The 23,744-nt window shown below is 42.8% G+C and overlaps 1 protein-coding gene across 2 annotated transcripts; it reads right to left on the bottom strand.

Annotated features, from left to right (window-relative positions):
• Positions 1 to 250: 250 nt before the first annotated feature.
• On the bottom strand, positions 251 to 23,712 carry fgfr4 (fibroblast growth factor receptor 4). 2 transcript variants are annotated; one of them, XM_028031436.1, is made up of 21 exons: positions 23,190 to 23,712; positions 18,323 to 18,516; positions 15,940 to 16,127; positions 15,696 to 15,846; positions 14,976 to 15,026; positions 13,606 to 13,875; positions 13,424 to 13,513; positions 12,943 to 13,109; positions 12,697 to 12,820; positions 11,995 to 12,185; positions 11,759 to 11,897; positions 10,584 to 10,777; positions 9,896 to 10,041; positions 9,483 to 9,604; positions 9,296 to 9,406; positions 8,980 to 9,170; positions 5,869 to 5,991; positions 5,329 to 5,399; positions 5,107 to 5,244; positions 4,257 to 4,362; positions 251 to 3,508 (listed from the first exon to the last, which is right to left on the bottom strand). In XM_028031436.1, exons 2-21 carry the CDS (start codon positions 18,408 to 18,410, stop codon positions 3,332 to 3,334), a joined length of 2,838 nt encoding a protein of 945 aa, XP_027887237.1. In that variant the 5' UTR covers positions 18,411 to 18,516; positions 23,190 to 23,712; the 3' UTR covers positions 251 to 3,331. The 2 variants fall into 2 exon arrangements, with proteins under 2 accessions (XP_027887237.1, XP_027887238.1); XM_028031437.1 differs by lacking the exons at positions 15,696 to 15,846; positions 15,940 to 16,127 and having other exon boundaries at positions 3,332 to 3,508.
• Positions 23,713 to 23,744: the final 32 nt, after the last annotated feature.

Genomic DNA, 23,744 nt, shown 5'->3' on the forward strand with positions numbered 1-23,744 from the left:
ACAAACTGAGAAAGATAGAGCAGCTTTATTTTAAATTATACTTTATTTCATATAAAAACAAAACAATAGACAAATAAATTAGCTTTTTCTAAAATAATTCTCTGCTTAAGGACAAAGTTGGTACTTAAGAGCTTACAGGAATGTAAAAATGCAGGTGAATTTAAAATGCCAATATAAGAGAAATTTCTATAAAAAACACAATATACCAGAAATAACTGAATCCTAACAAACACAAAATGGTGGAAAGAGGGAGGATAAAAGTTTTCATTTTTATTTTCTGCTGTTTGTTTTTCAAACAGGAGAAATGTCTACAGCTGCTTCGAATGAAGGTTTGTAATTTAAAGAGACAGGAGGCTTATGGGACGTTTGAAGGAGACATTAGCATAATAAGAGCCTCTTCATTTACACAGCAGCTCCAGCTACCCAAAGAGCAACTCCAGTCTCTAGTCACACCCATTAAGCCGGTAAAGCCCCCATTGTCCGGCCCGGCTGTGGACCCGGCCGTCCCTCGCTGCCAGATTGGGCCGGGTGAAGGGTTACAGTCACACAATGGAGCGCCCCCCAACTCCTCTATTTGAAATCAATCACACGGCCCCCCATCAGCCATGACAGTGGGCTTGGGCCAGATCCGTTAACTGTTTGTCCTCCTTCACTGCAAAAACACCAAATCTGACCAAGTATTTGGTCTAGTTTAGAACAGATATCTCACTTCACTTAAAATATGAACTAACTAACGTACAAGTAACATTTTAGCAACATGGAGTAGCTGGTCTCTAGTCAATAAATTCTAGTTCCACTGGCCCATTATTTATGCTTCTCTTATAACATGTCTTGTCATAAGTGAGGTAATCTGCCAGTGGAACTAGAACTGGGTTGCTAGGTAACGGACTGGGCTGAGCTGGGGTTGCCAGGTAACAGTGCAGTGCACTGTTAATTATCGACCTAAAACGAACTCCTATTTCTTCCTGAAGAGTTACCTGTAAGTTAGTTTTATTTTATTTTGAGTGAACTAGAAACTACACCAGAAATACTTGGTAAGAAGTTTTTCTTTTTGCAATGTGTTCTTGACATAAATCTCAAGAACACAAACAACACAGAAAGTTCACATCTCTGTTCAAATGGATAAATTAGCAGAAATAGTTTGTGGCTCTGGGGATTCGTCAGAAGTCATTTCATTTAGATTTCTGAGGTGAGCTCCTGTAAAAAGCTGAGACGTTTCTGATGTCGGACAATAACCAAGACCAAAGCAGATTTTAACGTCTCAAAACAACACTGCAAAAACACTAAATCACACAAAGTATGTTTTGTCCAAATGTCTCAGTACACTTAAAATAAAACGAAACGAACCAATTCTGTTTCCACTGGCAGATTATTTCATGTATAACAGTTCGTTTTACCAGTAAAAAACCACAACTTTTTAATCAATATTAAGGAATTATTTATTTGAAACGAGCGCCTATATCTTGCTGAGAAGTTACTTGTAAGTTAGTTTTGACTTATTTTAAGTGAACGATGATATTTGAACTAGACACTGGACCAAAACTACTTGGTAAGATTTAGTGTTTTTGCAGTGAACAAGCCGTTATCGTGACAGTGGACCTTTGTTTACAAAGAAACTGATAAGTATTAACAGAAAATGAAGCATGGAGGTGGTGCACCAGCAATAACTGTCCTTTGTGAAACATGCACAAATGTAAGTAAATTAAACAGCTTCATATGGAGACACCTGATATCTCAAAACAAATAAATATCTTTAAATTGTCCACATTTGCAGGAAAGAAGCTTATCATTATTTGCGTTGGAGGCGTGTCCGCCACCATTGGTCTTCCTGTGTGAAACACAGACTGAGAATGAAGCATTTCCTGTCAGAGTAATTGTCTAGTGCAAAACTTTAACTGAGGGAAAATGTATAAAATACAGTCCACTGGAATCACAGTAATGTTTCAGCTTTTCACAACAATTTATGCTTTTATCAGTCAGACAATCAGAAAAGTGGAAAACTTGATTGATTTCAACTGACTGTTGCCAGTGCTTGTACTAACAGAGGTGTACGGAATTCCAGTGCTGCTAAAATTTGTGAGCACTGTCTGTGTATACGCAGAAACTCCAGATGTATGTGGACTTTTCCCATTATTTTGTTTTAATTTTCTGTCTTCTTGGAGCAGAAAGTTGTTGCCTTAAACAAAATTAAAAATGCAAACTGAAGGAATGAGTATCTATTGGTATTTATGGGTTTCACTGTTTCACGGGGGAAAATCAGTCATGGCGCACCGCCTCCAACCTACATTCTCTACTTAAATCATCCTGTTTTTTCCTTAAATATGAGACATTATCTTCACAAAATGAGTTGTTTTGACTCACTCCAGTCTACTTCTGTCTCTGTCCTTCTCATATCAGCCGTTAGCTTTAGCCTCAGGTGAGCTAATCTGGATTAAAGCTAAATGAAGTTTCCTAGTGTTATTTACTACAGGTAAGATAGTAACTGCTTAAACTGAATCTCAAATTCAAAAAGACTCAAAACCTCAACTGTTTTTATGCTTCCATTTTCTCTGAGCTGCAGGTAAAATAAAAATTAAAAGATTTAATTTCAAGAGTTCTCAAGTAAAACTCTCAAATCGTCTCCAGCTTTTTTTCTTTCTCAACCTCTGAATAACTTCGGATACGTTTGGCACTTTGAGGTCAACATTTTCTCTCCTTTTCCCAACAATAACATCATTTTTCTCTCATTCAGAATAATTTGTGGAAGTTAGCTGTTTTCTGTCACTGATATGTACATAAAATATTTTATTATTCTAATATATTCACAGGAAATCATCAGTTCAGGCACTTTGCTGCCATTACAGCAACTTCTTAGAGTGAGAGATCCTGAGATTTAAGACTTCTTCTTTTTTAAATAAGCAATATAAACGTAAAATATTATTATGTAGAGCAATTTATATCAACAATCAATTTCTTAACTTTTTATCATAGCAAAATAATAATTTTTCTTTAAAACGTCTTCAGGTTTGCAGCCCTGGTTTTTGGGTTGGTGAAGCAGGTCTGTGTCCGTCGCCTCTCCAGAGGCGAGAAAAAGCACAGAATGGGTTTGAGTTCCAGCGTCTTTCCTGCAGCGCCGCCTTGTTTCACCGTCAGCAGCCGGTTTCAAGCCGGCAGAGTTCAGCTTGTTCTCCTGAACGCTACATGCGTTTTCCTCAGCTGGCCTCAGTGCCCCGTGTGGATATAAATACCTGCTTCTATCCAAGGGCTCCCATGAAAAGTCCAATAAGAATTAAACCTTTAAGTTGGGAAACGCAGCTTCGACCGTCGGTGAGGCGCCAGCAGGAAGCAGAGTCTATCGGAGAGCCGTTTTGGGGTCGATCCGAGAGCGGACGTCCTGGTAGGCCAGGAGGCAGGGGTCGGTGGACAGCGTGTCGTGCGTAAAAACGGAGTCGTTGTCAGAGGAGCAGGAGCTGGAAGTGTCCTCACAGGACGGCGAGTACTGCTCGAACGGCGTGGACAGGTCCAAGTACTGAGGGGGTCAGAGGAACACTGGTCAGGCTAGAAATCAGGAACTAATAATATGAGTGAAAACCACAAACACATAAATGATGCAAAATCCAAAACACAACTTAAAAAAGAAATAAACTCAACAGAAAAACTGCTAACAGAAACTAGAAGCAAACGCAACAAAATGAAAATCTTGAAATCTCAAACTAAATGCTGCAAACACAGGAAATGCACCAATTATGAAATACAAAAGTCCTCCAGACCACTAGGGGGAATCAACCAACAAATTCTATTTATTTATGGTAAAGACAGGATATGATGATTTAAAGTCAGGGGGAAGACGGAAGAAGACAGTAAAGATGTGTCATATGACACACAGTTTTTTACAGTATCGTTTAACGTCAGGATATTTACATTGATAGCATCAGATGCTCCAGACTCCCCCTAGTGGTCTGATTTGTGGGATCTTTCCTTTTGGTTTTATTTCCTGTGGTTGCAGCAATTTCTGTAATAAATAGTTTTATTATCAATTTTATTGTTGTCACAATAGTCCTACCAAATATTTTGATAAAACCTTAAATGCATATCACAACATTTTTAATTTGCAGAGTTTTTCTGCTGCTTTTGTGTTTTTCAGTTCTCAGAGACATCGACTTTGAATGGCTTCACCCCATCACACATGTGTAAAATGAGTCCCATAAGTGTTTTAAACCACTCAATAACTTGACGAGTTTTGGATCGGCTCAGTTAAAGGTTGTAGCGGGTCTCACCTCGTCAGAGATGGAGAGCAGCGCTTTGTCCAGCTCCTCCACCAGCTGCTTGAACGTCGGCCTCTGGGTGGGAACAGCGTGCCAGCATTCACGCATCAGCGTGTAGCTGCAGGGAAAGGAACATTTCATCACAACATTACTAGGAGTGAAACGGTTAATCGGATTAATTAATTATTGAAGTTATTGTCAACTAATTTAGCAATCGATTCATCAATAACTGGAGTATCAAAACTCAAAAAAGCCATTTTATTAAGAGAACACAAAGCAGAAATGAACCCAAAACAGTTAAAAAACTATAAACATTTTGCATTCAAGACTAAAATAAATAAACTGTCGGCAAATATCTTGTAGACCCGGTTCTACTGGAACCAGAACATCTGTTCCACCTCCAGCTGCTGTGGTTCTGACCCAAACCAACCTGTTCCCCTCCTGGCCTGTGGGGGCGCTGCACCAAGAACCACTGAAGGAAACCACACAAAAACCTCTGAAGACACTGAGAGCAACTTCCTTCTTCACCAGATGGAAACAAGATGGAGGCGTCAGATTTTAGCATCTTTAGCTAAAGACCACAAGCCTTTTCTGCTGCTAGCGCTAGGCTAGCACGTTAGCTTTGGTTGGATTTACCCAGAATGCCCTACGCTGTAGTCCACTTCCTGCTTTTGGAGCGGTCTCTGGTCCGCTTGGTGTTCACATTCAAACCGAACCAGAATTCACTTCAACCGAACCCAGACCAAGGTCTGGAGGACCAGAGGTCAGAGGTCAATTAGCATTCACACCAAACCAACCGGACCGGAGTTTCTGGACAAAACCCGAAACCTGTTGCGTTAGGACGGAAGACTTTCTGACTTACAGTTCATGTGTGCAGTTGGACGGCTTGTCCATGCGGTGACCCTCCTTCAGCAGCTTAAAGAGCTCCTCCACCGGGATGCCGGGGTACGGCGAACCACCCAGCGTGAAAATCTCCCACATCAGGACGCCGAACGACCATCTGAGAGAGAGATGGTCAGACCACCGCGTTAGCTCCGGTTCCATCAGAACCCAGCGGTTCTGGAAGAGGACAAGATGAACTCACACGTCGCTTTGGTGGGTGTAGACTCTGTCAAACAAAGCTTCTGGTGCCATCCATTTCACCGGCAGCCGGCCCTGCAGAGACACGTTAGCCACCGAGTCAGTGTTTCACCAGCCAGCATCGCTTTGGAGAATTAAGATGACTGATTTACTTTCCTTTCTCATTGCCTAAATATTTTCCTCTCCTGCATCATAAACCTCTTTCTGTCTTCCCTTCCTTATGTCCTTTATCTCCTCTCTCCTCTTCCTCCTGTCTCCTTCCTTATTTCTCTCGTTTCCTTCCTTCATCACTACATCCAGTCTTTGCTTGTTTCCTGCCTTCCCTTCTTTGGATCCCAACTATGTCCCTTCCTTTGTATTGCTTTTTGTGTCGTGAAAATGAAGCCAATTTATTTAAGTACGTTTTTTCCTTACCATTTTTTCCCTCTTTCTTGCATCTTTGAATCCACATCAAAATAAGCAGGAAACTAACAACTTTCACCACCTTTCAGCCAACCTGAAGAACTTTACCAAGTCCACCTGTCTTTTACAAGAGTCAACTCACATTGGTGGTTTTCTTGTAGTAGTCAATCTGGTGGACGCCTCTGGCCAGGCCGAAGTCTGCGATCTTCATCACATTGTCTTCCGTCACCAGGACGTTCCTGGCTGCCAAGTCCCTGTGGATGCACTGCAGAAACAGACAGAAAACAGACTTGACTTCATGGCCAGTCTCTCGGTTCTGCTCCTTTAGCTGCTCGTCTGTAGTAACACGGTTTCTGCCGGTTTCACCAGCTCAAATTTAAAACTTTTAAAGACCATTCTGAATAAAATTTAAATTTCCACGGAAATGTATGAACTGTGTCCAGCCAACCGGCGATAAATTTGCATTTACCCATGATACATGCAAAAAAGCTAGCCAGCTAGCTAGCAAGGTTATATTAGCAGCTAGTTAGCGGTAGCTTTTCAGAATGCTATGAAGACTTTTCTCAGACGTTACTGAGAAAAGAACATATTAGATTTAATCGTTCTAACTCAAAAAAACAAATCCTGTGATTAACATATTTAAGACTAACTTACTTTATTTTTGCGAATTTAGGACATTTTAAGGCCTTGATTGAAGGATGCGTAATCACCGATTTTGATTCTGTTCTGATTTTCACAGAATAAACTTCACAAGAGGGCAGAAAAATGTTTTCCTTTCTGCTTTTAGAGTCATGAAAGCTTTCGGGTAAGTCTAGGTTGTTATTTCAAGGCATACGGTAAAACATAATTGCACATTCTCTGCCCAAATGAAAAGACTGGTAGTCTAAAATCAGCGCACAGGGCCTCATTGTAGTGAATTCCACAAAAATAAAACTGTCTTTATATAGAAATCCTGGAGTTTAAACCAACCCTTCAGGAAGAGGGGAAAAAAGAAAGCAGTGTTTGCCCACATTCAACGTATGTCATTAAGTTTATTTTGGTTTTCATTGGAAATAGTCGCGGGATTTGTGGGGAGCTGCAGAACGAACCGCTCTGGGTTTGTGGGTCTCCCCATAATTTTGGGTTAGTTTCAGACTCTGGCATTCAGCAGAGCCAGAAACTTGATGCCAGACGACGGCTCTGCTCCGCTCGCCTGTTTGCTAACGGATTTATGGCGACGTTAGGAAGGACAAAGCCCTGCAAGCCGAAGGGACAGGCAGATGGAGAGTAAACAGGACCGAAGCTGCGGCAGCTCGCTGCTCAGGAATGCCGCTCCGAGACACCGGCTGGCACAGACAAAGAGACGTGTTGATAAGACGCACTCACAGACAGAGTGCATGCTGGGAAAATGAAAGAAACTGAAAAATGGGGTGAAGGGAGCAAAGAGTAGAAAGAGAAAGGGAGGACAACAGCTGGTCCTGCCGGCGGGATTCAGAGTCAAAACGCCGTTTAATGAAGGAACCGCAAACCAATCAGCTCTTCACATCCATTGGTGATGCTAAACACAGTTAGCATCAAAAACCATAACAATTTACTTCTCTTACTTTTATGGGTTCAACTATGAAGGAGAAATGTCATTAGACAGATTGTGAAGCACTGTAAGCCCCACCAGTGTAATCAGATTACGTAGACCATCAAATGTGCAAAAAACTGTTGATTCATGTAAGTTTCACTATATTCTCACTATATATAGTGAACTATATTTCACTATATTCTCACTATAAAAACACTAAATCTTACCAAGTATTTTTTTTTTTTTGGTTTCTAGTGCAAGTATTTTATTTGACTTGAAATAAGATAAAACTGACTTAGAAGAAAGTTTTCAGTAAAAAATTGAGCTTTTTTTAAGTCAATATTTCTTTAATAATGATGAAAAATCTTTGGCAGATTATTTCACTTATAGCATGGGGAAAATGTCCTTTTACACCCTGTATTCACCCTGTGCATGCAAAATGACAATAAAGTCAGTCTAAGTCTAAGTCTTATAAGTGAAATAATCTGATTTTTAATCAATATTATTGACTTAAGTTAAGCTCTGATATCTTGCTGAAAAGTTAGTTTTGTCTTAGTTTTAGTTCCTTAAGTCACTGACACTATAAACTGGGCTAAAATTACTTGGTAACATTTTGTGTTTTTGCAGTGTTATTTGTGCAGCAGCCATTTTGAAATTTAACTTGGAACTGCATGGAGAGCTGTGACTCATAAATTACAACAAACTAGAGATGCACTGAGAAACTGAGAGGGGACCAAAGAAAGACCCATTTTAGCTCGACCTGCCTTGACCAGCAGCTAGGGTGTAGCTAGCACAGCTAAGCGCTAACAGGCTACACTCACAGCAGCCTGTTACTCAACAAAGAAAATGTGTTTTTGTTTTTAGAGAGTGATGTCAGAAGCAGCCAGAATGTGTGCAGGAAGCCATTTAAAAGAAATTATTTGCTGCAGTCATGTCTGCCATGTTTTTAGGCAGCTATCAGAAGGACAGCAGATTTTAAGAAGAATAAGCTTATTACCACAAAGTTTATCTGGATTATCCTTCCTATCTTCCAACCTCTTTCTGTCATGGATCGTCCTGCATTTGGAGATGTTGGCTAACTCTACAAACTCCAGATAACACACACAGAATAACGTTTACAGTTGCTAATGCTAACTTTGCTAACATGCTAAAGTCATTTTTAATAGAGACCTCTCTCTCACACAAGTTGTGCACCGTCTCTTCAGCACTTAGTATCAATAAATGATGTTCAGAACAAGAAGTTTAGGGAAAATAATGTAAATGCTTTGATTATAGTGACAGAAAAATTAAACTGGCTAAAACCTGTTTAAACAGTCGATCTAATAGAAAAACAAGAGAGGAATCAGTCACAAAGCTCCTTTTGTGAATCAATATGCTGGCAGGGAAACAGTTCCTCCTCCAAGCCACTTAACAAGCTTAAATTTCTGATTTACCGTCTTATTCAAGAAAAAGAAAACGGCCTAAGCTGAAAACCTGAGAGTTCTTCCTACAATAGTCAACACGCTAGCTGTGCTATCTTCACAAATTTACCAAAACTATAAAGATGCAACAAAATAAGAGACGCAACTATAAATCAGGAGCCAGGTAATCATCCTGCAGTGCTTCTTTAAATTGATAGCTCAACGTTTAGCATCCATAAAGTGCTTGTTGAGGGAATTACAAGCACTCGGATGTCATTCCCACTCTTTCAAGTGAACCCACCCTTTTAGAGGCCAGGTACTCCATCCCTCGGGCCACCTGGTAGGCACAGGAAAGCAGGTCTTTGAAGGTGAGCTGCTCCTCAGGCACTTTAGTCACATCAAAGGTGTAATCCATGCCTGGAGGCCGCCTGGCCCGCAGGTACTCCCTCAAACTGCCTTTGGAGGCGTATTCCACCAGCACGTACAGGGGGCCTGTGGAGGGGGAATAAAACAGGATGAAGGGCCGTTTGTTGTGACTGCAGCCTCGGGGATTGGGATCACTCAAGTTGAGACAATAAATTAGGTTTTAGGAGACAGGAAGACTATTAGAAGCTCACCATCCTGTGTGCAGACCCCCAGCAGGTTGATGATGTTCTTGTGCTTGTCCATTACTTTCATCAGCTCCATCTCTGAAATGAGGTCTGCAAGGTCCTTGTCTGTGGCGTCATCTGAAGAACAGGCCATGTCGTTTAGACCCACAGAAAGCAGAAAACTCATCAATTACTTTTATTTCTTTATTTTCACCTTTGAGCATCTTGACCGCTACAGTGGTGGCCTGATCCAGGAAGTCCTTGTTGATGCCAAAAGCTTCGGCTCTGACCACCTGACCAAAGCAGCCCTCTCCAAGAGGTTTTCCCAGTGTCAAGCTAGAGAGAGAAAATAAGTATGTTGAAATGAGAATTGTACAAATCCATAATTTGAACCTTTGGTTTCTTAAACTACAGGTTGGAGAGAGCCAAAAATATCCTGCAGGCTTTTTATTTTAGGTCCCCACACGATTCGATAGCTAAACCTTTTACTGAGTCTGGATCCCAAAAGCCAAATGAAACCTCAATACCCTCAAAACCTTTTAGGATTTCAGGACACGACCTTTCAAAGACACCTCACTGTTACAGGATATCAAATGTTTTTATGTGAGAAAAGAAGTGCAGACTTACTTCTCCCTTGGGAACTCCCAGTCTGGATCGTACGGCAGCTCAAACTCCATAACGCCAGCTAGCATTGGCGAACAGCTGGACGAGAGTCGAGCCACCCTCATCAGAGATGCACTGGACTTTCCAGACGAGTTGGACTCCACTGAATACTTTACAAAAACAGATTAAAGTTTAACAACCTTCCTTTTGGATCATACATTTGTTTCTATAGACGAAGCTGAAGTATATCCACGTTTCTCCCAGTGTATCATCAGCCTGGCGGCCCCCCAGGCTTAGCATCATTGGCTTAGTTCATATATTGTTTTTTATCCACCAGTAACAGTAAAGACGGATTGAGCTAGGTTTAGATGACTGTGTCGTCCCTGCAGCTGCCCGTTGGCCTCACACATTATTTCCAGATCAGTCACCTCCAAATGTTTGTAGCATTAAACATTTTTTAACACAGAAACACGGTGGATTGCTCTAGCGCCACCTACCACTGGGCTTAGCAGGTTTTCCAGAGGAAACCCTGGATATCTTATGAACCTTCAGAGCTCATAAGATTAATAAGCCTAATTATGCATTAAGTTCTTTATTTATTTAAGTAACGGTATAGACTGAACCAGTATAGATAAAAAGTCCAGATCAGGTCTGTTGGGGTGTAAAACTGGTAAAGACGGACTTCCTTCACTGTGATTACGAAGTGTTGTACCTGTCTGCGCAGAGGGAACTTGGAGAGCTTCTGGACAGGAAGTGCGTCGAAAGGCTCCCTTCGTGGGTGAACCTGCATCCGGCACAACACCACAATGACGATGGCCATGATCAGAGCCACGAAGCCACAGGCGTAGATGATGATGTCCGTGTACTTGGTCTCCATGGTCTCCATGGACTCAGCTGCTTCTTCTTCTGCAGGAACAAGAATATAGATAGACTTCATCAGGAGGAATTAATTAGGTTGAGAAACACATTTCAAACAGCTGGAGGCAATAATGCTGCTGAGGGGGATCCTGTTCTCTGGTTCTTAAAGTGTAAAGTGACAAAAATCTGCTCTACAGATGAGAGTTTTATGGATTTTACTCAAGACATCACTATGACCATAAAACATCTGCATGATGGTTGTTTGGACTCCTCTGGCAACATTCAGATAAAGAAAGAGTCTCTTTGGGAACTTGACCTTTGACCTGACTCTTGTTCATTTTGTTCTGGACAGCCACACTACAGCCAAGTTCTCAGCACCAGAAGCATGTTGGTAACATTTAAATAAATAAGACTCTGTTAGTTATGCTTTTATTTAATAAAAATGTGACTAAAAACAAAGCAGTGTTTTCTACAGCAGCTATATTTGTGGTTGATCCAGGAAGTGTTTTTCCCTTCCTTTGAACCTCTATCTGTCCTGCCAGATGCCTCATTTGGAAACATTTTTGAGAAAACTTTGACTTGATGTGCAAACTAACAGAGACTGCTGTCACAGTTTTTCAATCTTTATTACATTTCTGGTGACATGAGGCGTGCAAAACATCTTAAGAAGATTTAGTATAGCTTGTTAAGGAAATGTAAAATCAATTTAATGTCTCTGTTGAAAGACCAGCATCAGCTTTGACAGGTCAGATTTTTATGAAAACAAAACTGAACCAGCCAACAGAACAGTTATTGGTGCATCTCCAGTTATTTCTTTGGTTTCTGTTATCAATGCCGACCAATCAGGACTATTCTACCTTAAAGAGACAGGAGAAGAAGAGGCTGGGCCTGCAGCAACCCACAATGTGAAGATAGTATGCATCTTCTTGCTTATATTGGTGCAATGCCCTATTATTAAATGATGACCATTTATACAACCATAATCAGAGCTGTTTAGTGAAATGAAAACCGATTTAGTTCCTTTTTTACCTGAAAGCACGGTGAGCCAGGCCGACTGGTAGGCAAAGCCGATTGAATTTCCAGCCAGGCAGGTGTATTCTCCTGCATCCTCCATGGTAACTTTAACCAGGTAGAGCACCTCTACCTCGGACATGTTCAGACTGCCAGTCTACCAGACATAAATTACAGAAGGTAAGCATCAAAACCTTGTGTCTATGTTTGATCATATTTGACTGATCTCTGTCCGTTCAGCGGTGGATGCAAACCTTGAGGACCTGAACGTAGGGAGTCCCATCAGGACCGTAGCGGCTGCCGTTCCTTTCGACGTGTTTGAGCCACTGAATGTGAGGCTGAGCGTCGCTGTAAACCTTGCAGTGGAACTGAACATCGTTGCCCACCACCGCTGTGGTGTTGGCAGGTAAACCAGCTTGCAGGATGGGCCTGTGGGGGGAGCGCTCTGCATGAAGACAAAGCAGGAGAAAGGACTGAGTAAAGGAAGCAAAATGTCTTGTGTGAGGGTGTTTGTGTGTTGGGAACAGAATAAGAAATGTCAATTTAGGATCAAAACTGGTTCTATTAGCATGCCTCTCTGGCAGCGGTCTCTTTGATCTGCGGTCACTTTCCGATCTCGTTAGTTTTCTCGTTAGTCTCCACCTCTTGTCCCTGTCAGCAGGGATAGAAACTGACCCCGTGCTCAACATCCAGCAAAACAAGTGAACAAATAATTTGCAGTCCTCCTCAGTTTCTTGTCACAAATCGGGTAGAAAACTGGACTGGACGCCTGACCGTCCTTGTTCTGGCAGTCATTGTCAATCCCAGGCACCCCAGCTACCTTCTGTTCAACCCTCAAATTAAATCTTTTAACAAGTGCTGACTAAAGCTTTGGGTACCATCAGCCAGATAACTAAGCACTTTGTTCCCTGTCTGTGTTTAGTGGTAAATTTGAAGAGCAACTGTCCATGTCCTACCCAAAACATCAAGAACATAGCTGTGAGTAATGGATCCATATCTGTTCACCACCACGCAGGTGTAGTTCCCTCTGTCGGAGGGCACAACGCTCTCCATCACCAGGCTCCAGTGCTGATGCCTTAGCTAGCCAAAACAAAAGAAATCAAATATCATAAACAGTGAAAAGAATAAGAGAAACTAAATCTATCTCTTACACTATAAACGCATTGGAGATGAGAAGACCAAAGACTTCCACAAACCCTCACCTTAATTCCACCGATGCGGTGCTCTCCTCTGAATTCACGTCCGTTTTTGAGCCAGCGAATTGCTGGCATTGGACTCCCCATAGCAGGGCAGCGAAACTTCACAGTGTTTCCTGCAGGAACAGCATACAGCTTCTTCTCCATACGATGGGTGTGGGTCCAATAGGGCCCTGTAGAGACAAAGACCAATAAATTAAAGCTTTTGATGAAACACCGTGACATGAAATGTGTGGTTAGAGTGCTGATGCTTACAAGTTATTTTTCCCCAAGTTCCACTCAAATCTAAAGTCTTTGAGGGACAAACTAAATTGTATGTTTTTGAGGGACAAATCTACTTTGAGTCCCAGGTTTTGAGGGGCAAGCCCAGTCAGGCTTCAAGTCCCTGTTTTCCCAACTTGGATGGCAAAAACAAAGACTGGAAAGTCTGTAACCCAAGTCACACTCTGTTTTAGATTTCCCAAGTATTGTGAAAACAACTACACACCTCTAGAGAAGTAAACTTGATCCTTTTCAGTTTCAGCAGATGAATCCTCCAAGCCGTTGTCCTCATCATCGTCGCCTGATCCTAGCATGTCTAATAACAAGACAGAAAGACGATATGAGAATTCACTAACCGGATAAAAATCTGATTTTCTGTCATGAAGAACCAACTGTTGTTCATCTTACCTGCCACAGTGATTGTGAAGTTCCTCACAGGATTTTTAGTTCCCCGAAGAACACAAGCATACAATCCTGAATCCTCATACGTCACACCTGTGATCTCCATAACAGCACCACGCATCTGGGTGCGGGGTGTGGGCAGCAGCCTGACCCCTTCCTTGTACCAGTTGACCGCCATGCCTGGCCGGGTGTTCGTATCGCAGCGCAGCTTCAAAATGTTTCCCGGCTCCAGCAGAAGATTTTCAGTGGTGTCCTCACTAAGGTCCTGAGGAACCTCTGTCAAATTCAAGAGAAGTGTTAGAAGTGCCAGTCCAGGACTCTGTTTCTTTTGATAGTTTTAATCCACTGCCACACAGCATTAGCCAGTCTCTTGGCTCAATCTGTAAGCCATTCCCTCAGCTATGACCTTGCACCTCCTCAGCATTTTCTGTCCCCACATATGCATAAGTACAATGGAACTACCATGGAAACCGAGGCCTTAATGACCCGACCCTCCTCAATCCAACCCCTCCTCCCTTACCGCCCCCTCTTCCTCCTCTTCAGCAACTTACTGGGTGGCTTAGAGCGATACGGCTAACACAGCAATCTCCCTCCCTTCCTTTATCACTCCAGAAAAGAGGTCAAGAAGAGAAACAAGCAAGAGGACCGGCTGAAGCTAATGGACATGTTGCAACGTGACAGTGGATGGAGAGGGATGGTGAAGGTTCAGTGAAGTTAAAGTGAGTCAACAGAGAGAGAACCTTTGCTCAATCAACACAAGAAACAGAATTTTTCAAGGGTTTGTGCCAGTCATTTTTTAGCCTATTAATTCTCACAGGATTTCATATTTGCCTATCTTCCTGACCTAATGGGTCAGAAGCTAATTACACTCTGGATAGGACTCTGCGGTAAATGGCTTGTACTTGCATAGCATTTTATCAAGTCCAAAGGACCCCAAAACGCTTCACACTACAGTCATGTAATCTGTAGATATCTCATATCGTCTTTCTGTCTTATTAGACATTCACACATTCACCCATTCACACGTTGATGGTAGCAAGCGAGGCTACCATGCAGCGGCGTCACTTCTGACCACCACCAGCAGGATGAAGTGTTTTTCCCGAGGACACAACGACTCAAACCGGTTACAAGATGAACCATCGCCCCAGTCACTCTCAGGGCAACAGAGACGTGAAAGACAAACAATCATACACTCGCATGCCAAGGATAATCTACAGACACCTATTAACCAACGTGCAGAAATTGTGGAATGAGAACCAACACATGCAAGGGCAGAACATGTAAACTCCACGTAGGAAGACCCCAAAATTCGAACCAAAGACCTTCTTGCTGCAGCTTGGCCTTAATCAGTTCATCAAAATTAAATTAAAAGTTACCTGGTCGGATTTCAGCAGCAGTCACTTCTACAGTTCTGGATTTGATGGCACCTAAGAAAAGAGATACTGTGATTTAAAAGGTCAACATTTCATCAAAACAACAGTAGATGAACACAGACGTAGATTTAGGATGTCTCCCCTTCTGACAGACCCGGTTCTATTGGAACCAGAACTCCATCATCTGCTCCACCTCCAGCTGCTGTGGTTCTGACCCAAACCAACCTGTTCCCCTCCTGGCCTGTGGGGGCGCTGCACCAAGAACCACTGAAGGAAACCACACAAAAACCTCTGAAGACCCTGAGAGCAACTTCCTTCTTCACCAGATGGAAACAAGATGGAGGCGACAGATTTTAGCATCTTTGGCTAAAGACCACAAGCCTTTTCTGCCGCTAGTCCTAGACTAGCACATTAGCTTTGGTTGGATTTACCCAGAATGCCCTGTGCTGTAGTTCAGTTCCTGCTTTAGGAGCGGTTTCTGGTCCGCTTGGCGTTCACACATACATTCAAACCAAACAAGAGTTCACTTCAGCCGAAGACAGAGTGAGGTTAGGAGGACCAAACCTCGATCTGGGTTCTCCAAGGAGGTCGCAAGGGAGCAGTTTTTGGTTTGATTAGCATTTACACCTCAATAATGAACTGGACTTTCTGGAGCTGGAGTTTGGTAAAACCAGACTGGATGGATCTGGAGTGAATGCATTCTTAGTTATAAGAGTTCCTCACCAGGCAGGACTTCCAGCCATGCTGATTGCATGGCCTGAGCTATCCGCCCCCCATGGACGCTCTCGGCCATGCAGATGTATTCACCTGCATCCTCCATAGTGATATTGGGCAGATGGAGGGTGCTGACCTTGGAGCCATTACTTTTCAGGGTCTGCAGAGGAGATGATAGTTTAGAGAAGGGACTTTATTCTTGCCCAACATTATAAATGAAATGGCAGAGCTTCTGCTGTAGATGAGTTCTCACTGTCAGGGCCTTGATGCCAGGCGGTCCTGCTTCGGTTTGTCCTGAGCTGCTAGAATCTGTTTTCAGCCACTGCACCTTGGTAGATACCGGCCTGTGGACTTTGCATAAGAGTTTCGCCTGGCCACCAACCACCACTGTGGTATTTTCTGGATACCCTGGTATGATAAGAGGCCTGGACGCACGGAGATCTAGAGAACACAAACAGGTGGTAATGGACAGCAGAAGTAAATTTAGAGGACATTTTGGCTCTAATTAGTTTGTTGGGATTCTGAAGACAGGCTGTTCATAACAGTCTGAATTAGCAGCTACAGACCACCTTCAGATCACCTCACCAATATCAAGAGAAAATGTGACCAAAGACAACCTGGAGATTTCCCTTTACCAGGAAGAGAAGCGCGCCATGTTGCTAACAAAACTCTGACATTTAATGCTGCCAGGAAGCAGTGATAGAGTGCCCTGATAACCCAGGTACTATGGTGTCACTATCAGCTACAGGAGGCCGCTTGTCCTGAAGCGTATCTGCTGCCTGGCCGGAGCCCTCTGCCGCTGCTCACTCACTCAGGACGAGCAATTTTCCAGAGCAATTTTCTGTCTGATTGCATCCTGCGAGCACTAAGTGAAAGGGCAATCTGTTCCCTTCTGGGAGCGAAGTGCTGCCTTTCTGTCTAATCACCCAGAGTGCATGCAGGTAATTCTTTCAGGAACAAATAACACGCTTACAACCTTGTAAGTGGAAAATCAGACACGGAGGATTGGTCAAATGAAGGGAAACACATTCAAAGAAATTGTTTTTTATGCATGTTTAGTAAGAATTCAAAACACGACATTTGTTCAAATTACAAGAGAAGAGTGGAGCCAGAATCATCTGGGTTTCTACAGACTTTGAAAAGTCTGGGGTAGAAGTGGAGAATTAACCACCAAATTCAGCCCTGCACACGTCCAGATGATAAACCCCAAGCTGTTGAATGTTCCTCAGATGTCCAGGATCCGATCAGATCTGTCTGAAAATCTAGAAATGTGAGGCTAAGATCTGAACCACACAGTCTTCAGCCACGTTAATGAACTTCCCCAGACAGGGACGCTGCCCTGGAGTTGAACTTATGGTGGGGTGTGAATTGTCACCCAGAGGCGAGGGGGCAAACAACGAGAGAACCAACACAAACAAGCCGCCCAATCAGCCGGCCTGGCAGGGAGAGACTCAGCCGGCACAATGAGACCTTCATGTCCCACAGAAACGGCACCACAACCATCGGAAAACTACAAAACACGTCAAAATCTTCAGCGCTGCTCCTGACTTGCCTTACAAACCGAAGGAATCTGTGAACTGTCTTTAATTTAACAGTTCAGGAGTTAATAAAGCTGACAGGAAACAGTTCTGCTAAAGATTTTTATAAATAATAATTCAGCCTTTATTTCAGGTGCATTTATTTCAGAAAGGGGCTTTTATTTGTGTTTTAATAAACAACAGGGCCATTGTAGGTTACAAAACAGGACATTTCCAGTAACAAGTTAAGATTAATCTCAGAGTATCTAGAAAAAAATCTTGGAAATTTCTTAAGTTTGAGAAGTCAAACATTTGCCCAGTATGGTGGCCCTGAGGTGCAAACCACTTCAGCAAATTGAAAGCACAATTACAAATGACCAAAGCGCTCCAACATTAACGAAACGGAAGAGGTGTGTCCCAGTGGGAGACCCAAGAAGTCTCTGATTGGACTGCAGCTCGTTTTAATTTTGAACCGGAAGTTATTCTGGCTTTAACGAGTTTTTTAAAAACATGAATGTTCTGGGTGATCCAAAGCCTCTTCCCACAACTGCTACAAAAGTTTGGTGTCGGCTCAACCTGCTCTTTTCCACAGTTTGGGCAAAACATGGCGACCTGACCGTATTCCTGCTTGCTTTGCTTCTCATTAAAACGAAGCACACCAGAGTAACTTTCAAAATTAAAACGAGCTGCAGTCCAATCAGAGACTTCTTGGGTCTCCCACTGGGACACACCTCTTCCGTTTCGTTAATGTTGTAGCGCTTTGGTCATTTGTAATTGTGCTTTCAATTTGCTGAAGTGGTTTGCACCTCAGGGCCACCATACTGGGCCTCGCACGGATCAGGCGGCAACAACCCTCCGACAACAGAGCGAATGGGTCGGTCGAACTAAGACAGAACCCAAACCCTAACCCAGACATTTTTTCTGATGAAGTGAAGATATGTCAAGGACTTTCAGAGATGCAGACACCGGAGACAGAGGCTCCACGAAACCACGAACTTTAATATTTTTATATGACGGATCGGACAGTTTCCACATGCGTTTCTACTCTGATACCCCCAAATAAAATCCAAACAGCATCAAGCAGAGCAGAGCAGCGGCTCGGGCATCGACTGGTCTCACCTTTGGTTCTGCTCTGGGGAACGCTTCGGACCGCCACTCTGTCCGCCAGGCAGAGCAGGAGGACACACAGCAGGGGGCCGCGCTCCATCGTCCCGACGCAACGCCTGAGTTTCACGGGGAAGAAGCAGGAAGCCTGCGAGGGGCCTCACGCATCGGGACCTGAGGGAGCCACAGGACGTCTCTAAATCTGGATCCTGCAGGAATAAACCAACCAGAGGACAGACAGTCAGTCTGTCTGTCCTCTGAAAGAGACGCTTTGAGGAGAGACACAAACCGTCCTGTTCGCCTTAAAGCTAGACGTCAAAAACAAACAAATCCCTGAAGAGAGCCGGTTCAGATGTCCGTCTGTCTTCCTGTCTGTCCATCTATCTGTCCTCCTGTCTGTCCATCTATCTGTCTTCCTGTCTGTCCATCTATCTGTCTTCCTGTCTGTCCATCTGTCTGTCTTCCTGTCTGTCCTCCTGTCTGTCCATCCGTCTGTCTTCCTGTCTGTCCATCTATCTGTCCTCCTGTCTGTCTTCCTGTCTGTCTCACATTGTCCAGCCTCTCCAGCTTCAGGCTGTTTCTGTCTCACTAAGTTTTTCTTTCTTCTTTTTAGTTCTGGAGTGTAGCTGAACTTTCTGTCTTTCTGATGAAATGTTTGACTTTGTGGTGGGCCTTTGGCGGCGGCCATCTTGGGTCCCTGCTGGAGACGCAGCCGGCCTCAAACGCAGCTCTGTTATAGTTCAGATAAGAGCTGCAGTTTGATTGAAGTTCAAAGTAATTAAAAGAATAAAAATGACTTGTAAATTCTGCATATGTAAAATGTTGGCCGATTTTATCTGAGAAGACGGGGTTTAGCTTTGATTGGCTGATTTAGATTGAGGAGGCGGGGCTTAACCAGGTGGACTGCTGGATGATGTGAGGGCGGCCATTTTGAGATGTGCTGTGATCACTGAGCTCCAGTAAACCAGTTGTGTTTGCCCGAGTGACGTTCTGCCTGTTTGTCAGTGGGAGGCGCTCCGCTGGTACAAACTGGGAAAACACTGGAAACCTGCAGTGGCCACGTCTTCTGACTCACTCTGGACTATTTACTCAGAACATAAATGCCGTCTTTTCCGGACCATAGAGTGCGCCTCACTATTAGCCGCATCTACAGGCTTCAACTGAAAAGCTGCATCATATCGACGTCTTCCTGTGGGTAAACATTTCTCCGTGGTGCTGCTGCTAGCATGAGCTTGTTCTAAATGAAAGCAGCGCTTTCTTCTTTGATTTCCAATTTTGACTTCCAATGATTCACTTCCTGCTACAGAGCCCCCTGGTGGTCGAAGAAAAATCCACAGAAAAGCCGCACCGCGCTATAAAAAAGTAGCGGCTTATAGTCTGAAAAATGCAGAACTAGTATAAATATAAAAGTAACACAATAGAGTCATCCTATTGATTGGCCGTCTCAGTTTTCACCTTTAAGATGTGACGATGTCTTTAAATCCTTTTGTTTACAATTCCCATAAAAGTCACAAATCTGACTGAAACTTTGTTAATTTTAAATATTTTTTTGACTAAATTATTAGTTTTATTTTAATCTATTAGTCAAAATAGAGACACTTGTGTGGCCCTGAGCAGATTTTAATGTCAATGAATAAGCAAATTACTGTTGTTTATTACATAAATATCAGAATATAAATAGTGCACTGCAAAAACACAAAATCTTACCACGTATTTTTGGTTTAGTTTGCAGCTCAAACTTGTTAGTTTTGTCTTATTTGAAGTGAACTAACTTACAGCAGAAGTAGGAGCTCAGTTGAAGTAAATTGGTCAAGCCTGAGTGCTACACAGATTCTCTCACATATTTCACAACCAGCAGGCACTGTGCCGTTACCTAGCAACCCCAGCCAAGCCCGGACCGTTTCCTAGCAACCCAGTTCTGGTTCCACCAGGAGATAATTTTATGAACTAACATGACATTTTCCCCCAAGACATTAGTGAAAATATCTGCATGTGGAACTAGACCTTTTTCTCAATATTAATGAATTATTGACTAAATACAAAGTTTGTTGTAAGTTAGTTTGTCTTAATTCAGGTGGACTAAGATATTCGGACTAGGAACTGAACCAAAATACTCAATTTTCTTTTTTTTTCAGTGTCAAACGTTTTATTTCTCTGATTTAGTCATTTGGTGTCCAACGTTTTATGACGACACAAACAGTTTTTGGTTTTTCTGGTGTTTCTGTTTATCATGCTAGTATGATATTAAAGTATTTTGTAAACTTTTATAAACTGTTTCTAAGTTCCATCCAATATTTGAAGAAAATAATAAAAAATAACCACAAAAACACCTAAAGATCAGAAATTAGATGATATGTCATAAATAAATATCAGTATGTGAATCAGCGATGCTGGCCCTATGCTTACTTGGTATCAGGTAGATACTAAAATATTGTCAACTTACTAAAATAATAAGTCATTTTTTGCAAAAAGTGATTTATATTTTTTGCCTGAATTTTTTTTTCTGCTCAATTTTTGTTAAAAATGAGGATCGGAGACGATATGCCGTCTGGAACACCTGTAGCAGCAGCAGCACCAGCCATGTTTGCTTATGCCTTGGCCCGGCCTGTGCTGAGGTTGTTCAGATGAGTTCTGAGTCTGTTACATATTTAGAGAAACTTCTGGTGTCTCGGGCTGGGCACGGTGTAGGAGGTGTCATGCTGTGGGGCTGTTAGCTTGTTAGCCTGTTAGCTGTGCAGCGAGGCGATGTGAAATCGTCCTGACATGCTGACCGGCGGCGGGCTGTCAGGGAGCAACTGGAGCAATGCAGGGATTTTTCTGTTTTTTTGTTTTTCTGCGGCATGCTGCGCCAGCTGAGCTCAGGCGCCAGACCCAAGCGGCGCACACACATGCCGCTTGGAGAACAAGCTTTGCTGAATGAAACGTATTCTTTCTCAATTAGGGCCTGGAAAACTTCCCCCCCGTCTCTCTCTCCTGTTGCTGCTAATTCCTCCGGATGGCGGCTGAACTGCAGCCAGAGCCAAAAACACTTCCACTGTATTCTGCTTTCTTTTTATTATCCACGTCTAAAACCAGAGGGAAGCGTCGCTGGCGTGTTTCTGCCACATAATTCACGCTTAATAAACCCGACCAGTCAGCCTCCATTTAAATACCAGAGCTAACGCTTCCTATGCTAGGCTGCTGGCCATTCCGTACCCACCGGGTGCCAGTTTTTACACTAAAAACAGGATTTACCTGAAGTTGTATCAAGGTTTTTATATCATTTAACAATGGTGAGACTCTAATAGTAGCATCTTTATTATCATAATAAATCCTGTTTAAACATTAAAACAGAAGATGCTAATCCAGTTAACTGTTATTCTGATTTATTACTTTGTAAAATAACATTTATCTACTGTATTATGAATATCAACTTTCTAAAAAAATGACTCATGATTGGGAAAGTTTTGTGTTTTATTCCAGTCTTAACTTGTTTAGCTCCAGCGCTAATGCTAAAGTTAAACTTGCTAGCAAACTAATCTCCTTATCCCCGAGGTATTCGTGGTTAAGGGACGATAAATTGTAGTTGTTGTAAGAGAAGTGGTTCACATTCCACCATGTTGGAATAGATTTCAAAAGGCTTGCATCCAACTTTAACTAGATTAGCACCAGAGCTAATGCTAAAGTCAAACATGCTAGCAAGCTGAGTTTGTTAACTTTCGTCCAGTGTTTGCAATAAGTGGCAAATCTTAGCTTTATTTTTCAGAAAGAGTTATATGCAACAGCTATAGAGTAGGTTTTAAATTTGTATAAAGACAGCTAGTATTGCTAAAGCTAAACTCAAACATGCTAGCAACCTGAGCTTCTTATTTAACAGCTTACATTCCAACATTTTTTAATAGATTTAAAGTGTTTTAATCCAATTTAGCAATGCGCTAAAGTCAAGTTTGCTAGCAAGCTAAACTTTTGAATGAGCAGCGCCCCCTAGTTGTTGGAACAGGGAAATATCATTTTACTATGTCAGCCATGTTTTTTTCTTAATCACAAAACTACTACCAATTTAAATTCATTTTAAAAGTTTGTTGGAACTTATTTATTTTGCTGTTCAGTCAAACTTTCTTAACTTCGTTTATAAATGATTAAAATCGACGTAATAACTAAATTCCTCCGGTTTGTTTTCTCAGTTTCCTGCTTCGTTCACATGATTTTGTGCTCGTCTTCTTATAAACAAAAACATATTGAAGTCGCTTAAAAAGGATTTTATTTCGGTCATATTCGGGATTATCTCCGACTGAACCAGAACAATGGCGACACGTTAACAGTTTGCAGCGAAATCCAAAGTTTATCTCCGTAATTCGGCGGTGAGCTTTATTTACGGACACGCAGCGGTTTGCTGGCAGCTACGAAAAGGATAAAGTTTGGAAACATCCGGGAACGAAATGACTCGGAGCTACTGTGACAGCTGCGCGCTTCTGCCAATCAATAACTTCGATCAGTCCGGCGGATCGTCGGATCCATCCGGTGATCAGTTTAAATCAGTTTCTAGAATCACAGATCGCCGGGAAAACAAAACAAAGTCATATTTTCTGTTTTTTGTTTTTCCTGTTTCAGGTTTGAAGCTGCGGTGACAAAGTTCAAACTCCGCTTCTCTGTCAAACATGTGAAGGTTTAGTGTCAGCTGACTCAGTTTGGCGTAAATTAAGGCAGAAAAACTAGTTTCTTTCTCAGCCTCACAATAAAAACTAGCTAATAAATATTACATATCTGGAGCTTTCTAAAAAATATATCATTTTTGATATTTCCTCTAAAACCAAAACCCAGATTTAGGAGCTAATAGAAATAAATATGCAAGATAAATGAGCTTTCAGTATAAAATGAATGAATGAAATCAGTTTGTACCCACCGCTGCTCCCGGTTTGCCCCTGCAGAGGCGGGTTGGGGTAAATCACTGCGAGTCCCGATCCGCTCCGGGGAACAGTGAACTCTTCATTGGGAATCTCCTTCCATGAAGCGAGTCCGTGAATCCAAATCAAACCCAACCGAACGCGTTTGGACAAAACAAGGGGAAAAAGAAAAAACGCTCCAGGAACCGGGAGCAGCGGCTGCTCCGGAGCTGCTGGCCGGGCAAGGAGCTCTGATCCCGGGGGCAAAGTCCGCGGCGTGTCGGGCTGCTCAACCATCCATGGAGACCGAAACCGGGCAAAACCGATACGAGGACAGCTGGAGAGAAACGAGTCCGTTTCGCTCCTGGTGACTCTGCGCCTTTACGCAGCGCTCATGGAGGCCCCGTCTCTGGATCAGCGGCTCCCGGAACCGGGCCGGAGCTCAGTCTGCAGCCGAACCGCGGATCCGGTCAGTCTGAGAATCAGAGAGAGACGACTGCGACCTCCGCGCTGCAGACCTGACACAAGACTGGCTGCTGGCCGGAATCACAACAACAATGGGAGGAGAGGAAGAG

This window comes from Xiphophorus couchianus, chromosome 11 (genome assembly GCF_001444195.1).
Source record: "Xiphophorus couchianus chromosome 11, X_couchianus-1.0, whole genome shotgun sequence".
Lineage (NCBI taxonomy): Eukaryota > Metazoa > Chordata > Actinopteri > Cyprinodontiformes > Poeciliidae > Xiphophorus > Xiphophorus couchianus.